This window comes from Formica exsecta, unplaced genomic scaffold, assembly GCF_003651465.1.
Source record: "Formica exsecta isolate Colony F162 unplaced genomic scaffold, ASM365146v1 scaffold116, whole genome shotgun sequence".
In the NCBI taxonomy this organism is placed as follows: Eukaryota; Metazoa; Arthropoda; class Insecta; order Hymenoptera; family Formicidae; genus Formica; species Formica exsecta.
In genome coordinates this window covers 1,040,580-1,048,626 of record NW_021848499.1, presented here as the reverse complement: position 1 = coordinate 1,048,626, position 8,047 = coordinate 1,040,580, and the positions used below count along the sequence as shown (strand labels likewise).

Sequence of the window (8,047 nt, the reverse complement as noted above, 5' to 3'; positions counted from 1 at the left end):
TTTATATAATTATATAAGCTAAATATTCTCTTATCCTAAAATTCTTCAGTTTGCAATGAGAAAGCCTTTGTTAAATACCATGGATAAAAACTTAAGTTTTAAATATTCTCTTATCCTAAAATTCTTCAGTTTGCAATGAGAAAGCCTTTGTTAAATACCATGGATAAAACCACCGCTACTTAAGTTTATTGAAAACACGTTTGTCGTTATCGAGATACAAGCGAAACTATTTAGGACGCGTAGCTTAGCGTCGGGTGGAATTTATCGTCGATTTTATCTCTTCTCTTTCTCTTTCATTTGATCTCGATTAAACCTTCTATCTCGCGCTTGTAGTTATTCACGGACAGTTTGGCGTTCACGATGAGTCAACGAGCAAGACGAGTTGAATCTCGTAGATCTGATCGAGAGGCATATTGACACATCGGCTGAGCGCCGATCGTGCCATAGTATCTCTCGCGTTACAATGCGATACTATGTATCAGGTATCCGTGAATCATGCAATGCGTACACCTAACGCGCCACGCGCCACGCATACGCCGCATGATTACCACATTAAGATCAGCCGATAGGACCTACCAAGCAAAATAGGCAGCTGAGACGAGCGTGCGTCTCGAGGCGATACATTCTTGTCATATCTCAATGCAATTACAATAGTATTGTAAACTGTCAAAATCTGAATATGTATACGTGTAACTTGTGGTTTCTCTTATGTTGCAATGCAGGAGTATTTGTTTATTTTCGTTGTTTTATTAAAAATTTTTTTTTCAAGAAAGCTTTTGGTGCAAAAATGTAGGTATATTAGTTTCGTCAGACAGACGAAAGCTCTCATCTATCTTTACAATAAGAAGAATAATGATGGGGGAGAGAGAGAGGAGGGAGGGGAAGGATTAAAACATAAATATAATTTTTGGAAGCGCGCGATTGCGTGAAACCGTATTTATATATATTACACTTTGTGGCAAGAGAGAGATCCTGCGTTTCCTAAAATATTTTCATGTACAGTATCTTATGTATATTTATACTCATTGTCAATTAAAGAGAGAGAAGTTATTCTGAGACTGTGTCTCTAGATATATGCAGAAGAGATTTAATAGTTAAACGTAGTTATTAAAATAATTCGCATATCAAACGATTTTACTAATTTACTCTAACGACCTTAGCTCGGCTGCTTACTTGAATCGTTAATATCCACCAGTGCTAATTTAGTTCAAGGGAGTTGTGCGAATTTCTCGTCTTTGTTCTCCCTGGGTGGCGTACGATGGTTTAGCAATTGCGACGAGGGCGCGTCCCGGCGTAACGGTAGAGACAGTCGGAAAGACAGGTAGTTCCCTTCTAGATCTTACCACCTTGCATAATGCATCGCGCGACGCCACTAAGCCAAAGGAGAAACTTCCCTGACGTGGAACATCAGGAACACACACGCATAGCTCTTCCATTTCTCTCTTCCTTCCTTATTGTTTAGCATCCCGTTGTGCAAATCCTTCCATTGACTTTCGATCTGCTTGGCTCTTGTTTGGTTCTATCTTTGTACGATGCGTGATCTCTATATTGCTGTTTAATCGCGGAAATTTTTATTAATTCTGTATCACAGAATAATTCTTGATTCTATAATTCGATTCAAGAGATTTTATAAACAGATATAAAATTGTGATCGATGCGCAACGCGCGAGGAATCTACCGTGAATAAACAAATTGAAACAATACATTTTTTAGCTATCCTATCGTGAAAGAGCTGAAAGCTCCTCGGTATCGGAAACTTTGTTTGCACGCAAAAATTTTGCTTCGGTATCGGAATCTTTGTTTACATGCAAAAATTGTTGATTAGTGCTGAGGTTGTTCAAATTTTCTGCGCGAAGATCATTAAAGTTTTGATGACATTTTTTGTACTTTAACACGGGATCGATGGTTGTACGGCTGCGCGGCCGCTCGCTTCGAATTTGCCTGCGTTGGGTTTCACAGAGAAACACGATGCGGTACGTTAACTCCGAAATCCCGTGAAGGACTTCGACCATCGTCATCTTGTATGTACCACGTCGTAGCTGCGTACGCCTAGACGGTACGTGCGGACGGTGGTATGGTAATCTAGTTCGCGCTAAGTTTCCGCCGAGCTCGAGTTAAGTCGGCTGCGTCGAGTAAGCTCCTGGTGTTACCACGGCTGATGAGTCCAGGACACTTTGGGGGTACGGTTACTAAAAGATGACACGTTCGCATCGCGATAGAAGCCATTCCGCCGGCTTTCGCATAGCGTATCGAGGATCACTTCTTTAGATCGCGATCCCACCGATTGTAATATCGATAACGTTACCAAGATCATTTGGTTTACCGCAAAAATTGCTTTTCTCTTTATTTTAACGTATCCACAGTTAAGTAAGAAAACTGCGTTTTTTTCGACATTTTATTATAGATTTTATTGCTAATAATCTATCTGCAATAATATCTGCAATAATGAGAAATGAGTTTATCGTTCGTATGTAATGCAAATAATTTTATTAAAAATAAAATAAAATTTTGTAAAGAGTCTCTTTAAATAATAAACTAATATATACTTTAAATAACAAAATAACTAATTTAAATAACAAAGAGAAAATGATATATTACTATTTGTGTGACATACGTAGAATTATAAATACTTAAACTTGCATGTTCCATATAATTAAGGATTATTTAGATTTTGCGTTAATTAACCTTTTGCGCTTTAGGCTGTGCAGTCTGTATATCTATAACATTAATACAGCGTCAAACTGGCTAACTCTAGCATACTCTGATGTTCTATGTTTTATGCGTTACAAAGTGGGATAATCACATAACTTTGTCATACCGCTAGTTAACTTAGAAAGCTTATAATTGAAGAGAATATGTACTTCGCGAATACGTTTATTTGGCATTACATAATGAAATTTTGGTAGTCCATGCAGTTTAATGCTAATAATATTTTACACAATGAAAACTTCAATGTTGTCGCTGCATTAGTAAAGATAATTTATGAAAAAATATAAAATTAAAGAGCCGGTATTTTTTTATATATATAATAAGAAAGAATAAGAAAACATATTATGATAATAATAAGTAATTCTGATATTCCAACTGTTTTTATTAGTTTAATTATTATGCGTATTATTAAGTCTGAGATAATTTGACATATCTATTTAAAATTATGCAATTTAATTTATGAATTATTATCTCATAGAATAATTGATGGACGTGGAGCGCTTATATCGACATTAAAATTTATGATTTTAAATACAATGTGATTTATGATAATGTCGCATATCACTGTAAAATAACTACGTCAACTCATTAATACCGCTTAAAACTAATATTGCATCGTTTTCCATTTTTCATAAAGACAGAATTGCAAGTGAGTAATATACATAGATATAAAAATTGAGGAAAATATAAATTCGCTTAATATTCCTTGAAAAATAATTTCATTTCTGGGACACAAAAGTATCATTAACTGAATAATTCTATAATTTCAATGGCATCTTCTGACTACGCTGAGAAATGTTCTAAAATTTAAAAATTACACAATAAAATTGTTTACAATAAAATTTAAAACCTTGAAAATAATTAGTACTATTATAGATGTCAATATAAATAAGGTTATGGCAAGTAGAGCAATGATATCTATATCGTAACGTTGATACCATGGTTTATCGCATTCACTAAATCGGAGATGTTTTACTTCTTTGTGACGCATCACAAATTCTATCCACCATATTGCATTTTCCATGCTGTCATATGGTTGATCCTTGAAGAGAGAACTTAGATACGTCATCTTCTCTTTGTAACTAAACACGTATTAAATTACCAAATCGCTATTAGTATTTAATTGCATTATGTTAAAAATAATTATAAGAAATTAATTATATAAATTAATATTGATATCTCGGGTAATTTATATTAATTATATATATATATAACATAGTACAAAATACCTTTTATCGCTTAAAATCTGATGAATGGCTGTAGAGAAAGATTCTTTGGTTATTTCGTTTAATTTGAGATATATTGCCGCACCTAACGAGACCAATCGTCGAACTCGAACTTCCTGTTCGGTTACAATAGGAATTCCCAAGACTGGAACTGCGTAATAAACAGCTTCTTCGGTACTCTGAAGTCCGCCTTGATAAATAAACAGCTTGATGTTTGGATGAGCTGCACGAATGAGACAATTAGTAATACTGCGCGAGTCATATAAATGGATTGTCGATCGCGAAATAATGACTTCACATTTTTAATTTTACCGAGTACGCCTTGTTGCGGAAACCATTTCGAGATAAATGCATTATCGAGCTTTCTTGACAATTCATCGCAATCAAATTTCCAAACTATTTTATAAGATAACTTCGAAAATACTTCAACAAAGTTTTCTAGCATTTCTTTCTGGAAAGTGTGGCAGGCGACGGTGGTTCCAAAGCTTACATAAATAAATCCTTCTGTTGCGTTATCTAGAAATTGTCCTAATTCCTCGTCGTCGTATTTAAAAATTAATTATTTAGTACATTTGTTACAAAGTGATAAAAGTTGGAATAATATATTACCAAACAGTCTAATTTTCGATATGATAATAATCGTCTTAAAAATTTACATACTTTTGGCAGAGGTGGCAGCGTTTTTTGTATATGGATTCCGCTAAAAAACACTGCATTTGGCTGTTCAGGTCTAGGGTATACGATTGCCGGGTTTTCATTAACTAACAACACACTCATATTTTTTGTTATATCGATGATGTGTGGTATGTCATTTCCGAGATATTTTTTAATTTTTTCTTGCTCTATGGTTATGAAATCATTAACCCAATAATAAATAAAGGACCATATCTCGATAAAGTTTCGCAATCTTTGCCAAAACGATGGATTTTCCCCAACTAACGTATTAAGTTCCCAATTTGAAGCATGCGATGGAAGTATAGGACTACCAAAAACATATCGTTGAAAATTATGCACGCCCACGGACATGATTCCTGTGTAATGGATTATCGAAATATCAACGTATGTTTCACAACATATCGAAGGCATAACTCTTGCAGAAGGAATGGTCAATACTTTTATACTTATAACGATACTAACATGTCAGGCAATACAAATATCTCCTAAAATATCGACCGTTCCCCCTTGTTACATGTCACTTGCAAGATATCTTGTACATGTCACTTTCAGAAATCATCTCACCTATGAGAGGAGCGTTAAATCTATATGCCATAGTAAATAACGCCGGACCGCTTACTGCTTCTACGATAACTGCGTCAAACTTTTCATTACTATCTTCCCTATAAAGTTCCTTAAATTTTGGTTCATCAAATATGATGTCTTCCACCATGTTTGCCAAGTTTAAGGAATATCTGCTCAATTCATTCGATGGTAGTTGCGAAAATTGTTTTCTAAACTTTTCAGCAATAAATATTGTACATGATAAATCGATTTCTGTATAGTTTTTTAACGTCGGATCTCTCATCGGATGTGAAGTTAATATGACTATTTCGTGCCCTCGTTTGTTTAAGGCTAAACATAACGACCGGTGAACTATTTGATGACTGTAAAGCGGTGCATACGTGATCACGAGAATCCTTTTGGCATTCGCAATGTTGTTTGCCAGCAGCAGCCATAGAGATAAAATCGCGCACATTGCACAAATAACTTTATACATTTTGCCAGTGTTCTGGTAGAACTGGTCTTTTGGATTTATGAGCACTCATATATATAAATATTTTAACAATTGCTACTAGAGCTCAAATGAGGACGCTATCGCATCGCGCTGTCTGATAACGAGTATATAAATAACCATATTTAAAAATACGTGTATATATGTGAATTTTCTATTTGTGTGTTGTAAAATCAAAAAACTAAACATTTTCGATAAGATTTTAATCATTATATATACATATAATCATTATAAATATAATCATTATACACATTATTTTACATTAATCGTTTATAATTTATTAATACATTAGAAATAGTTTATATATATCTTTATTTTCTATTTTAAATATTGTTTTGATTCGATGACTCTAATCATTCATTCGCAGATCGAATTTATATTATAATAGAATAAGACAAAAAGAAAAATTTTTATTTGATAAAAAAATAAAAAAAATTATGCGTATTTATCACTGTTGAGACTATTGCTTGGAATGCATTTTAAACGTATGATATGCTTTTCTAATTAAGGTAAAAGTACCGATTGCCGGACATGTCCCTATATCCGGACATTTACATGAAAATTTATCATTATTAATCTCAAATGAATTATTTATTATAATATCAAAATTTTATTGCAAAATCTTTAATTTAAAAATCTTTATTTTTCTAATATTTATATAGTAAGACATTTTTAAATATTATAAAAATTAACATCCAATAAAAAGGTAAATTTGTTACGTAATTAGACGAAGGACATATTTTGAGAACGCTCTTAAAATTTTCTTAAGAAAATTCGTCTTACTTATTAAAATGATTTTTATTTTATTCCGTGTTTTTATCTTATAAACAAAGTTTTATGAACATTATTCAAGTCGAAGAAGATGTAGAATAATTATAAAAATGTTTTTAATTGATATAAACAATATTTTTTTGGCAAATTTTGCAAATTTAGTTACTGGTGCAGTAATTTACGTGATTGCCCAGTAACTGATCGTGTGTTTAGTTACCAGTACAACTCGCTTCGATGACACATGATTAGAAAGTACCAATAATTAAATCGGACTATTTAATTACTCTTAAGATGAATTCCGTAAGTATTTTTATAAATAATGTTATTTAATAGTATTATCAACATTAGTTTAATATCTATAAATATATATTTCAATAGTTTGAAAAGATATGTTTTAATCAAAACGAGAATGCCCTACATAACCCTTTTGCGATGTACCTGCATTGACACTAAATAAGTAAATATTTTTTTATATTTATATTTTTTATATTTTTTAAAAATATTTTTTTATATTTGTTTTTAAATATTTTTCTATATTTTTGTATATATATATACAAAATTTGATTTTGTGTATCATGATTTTGAATATCTAAAAATAAACAATGTAATTATAAAAAGATATATATATATTATATTTAAAAAAAATATAAAAAATATAAATGGAAAAAAATATTTACTTATTTAGTGTCAATGCAGGTACATTGCAAAAGGGTTATGTAGAGCATTCTCGTTTTGATTAAAACATATCTTTTCAAACTATTGAAATATATATTTATAGATATTAAACTAATGTTGATAATACTATTAAATAACATTATTTATAAAAATACTTACGGAATTCATCTTAAGAGTAATTAAATAGTCCGATTTAATTATTGGTACTTTCTAATCATGTGTCATCGAAGCGAGTTGTACTTGTAACTAAACACACGATCAGTTACTGGGCAATCACGTAAATTACTGCATCAGTAACTAAATTTGCAAAATTTGCCAAAAAAATATTGTTTGTATCAATTAAAAACATTTTTATAATTATTCTACATCTTCTTCGACTTGAATAATGTTCATAAAACTTTGTTTATAAGATAAAAACACGGAATAAAATAAAAATCATTTTAATAAGTAAGACGAATTTTCTTAAGAAAATTTTAAGAGCGTTCTCAAAATATGTCTTTTGTCTAATTACGTAACAAATTTACCTTTTTATTGGATGTTAATTTTTATAATATTTAAAAATGTCTTACTATATAAATATCCTTAAATTAAAGATTTTGCAATAAAATTTTGATATTATAATAAATAATTCATTTGAGATTAATAATGATAAATTTTCATGTAAATGTCCGGATATAGGGACATGTCCGGCAATCGGTACTTTTACCTTAAATCGTAGACGGAACCGGTTGCTGATTAGCATTGATTGCGATATTTTTGCGGTGCGATAATTGCTGAATGTTAGACGCAAAAAAAAAAACATTGTAACGTCAATATCATGTGTCAGACAACATTAATATTTATGCGTGTCTATTTTCGCAATATTGATCTAGCGTTGCATAAAGGATCACTTTATTACGAGACGAATGTGTAAAATTCCGGCCGAAGTGATTAAGAT

At 31.5% G+C, this 8,047-nt stretch overlaps 1 protein-coding gene across 1 annotated transcript in view; it reads right to left on the bottom strand.

The window, feature by feature from the left end:
- Positions 1-2,873: 2,873 nt before the first annotated feature.
- The window catches only part of LOC115239255 (UDP-glucuronosyltransferase 2B1-like), a 14,078-nt gene continuing 8,904 nt past the window's right edge, over positions 2,874-8,047 (bottom strand). Inside the window, exons 6-10 of the mRNA XM_029813687.1 lie at positions 5,175-5,536; positions 4,596-4,966; positions 4,248-4,470; positions 3,939-4,158; positions 2,874-3,791 (exon numbers count right to left, since the gene is read on the bottom strand). Of these exons, the coding sequence (XP_029669547.1) occupies positions 3,524-3,791; positions 3,939-4,158; positions 4,248-4,470; positions 4,596-4,966; positions 5,175-5,536 (1,444 nt within the window). The 3' untranslated portion in view covers positions 2,874-3,523. The remainder of the gene's footprint in view (positions 3,792-3,938; positions 4,159-4,247; positions 4,471-4,595; positions 4,967-5,174; positions 5,537-8,047) is intronic.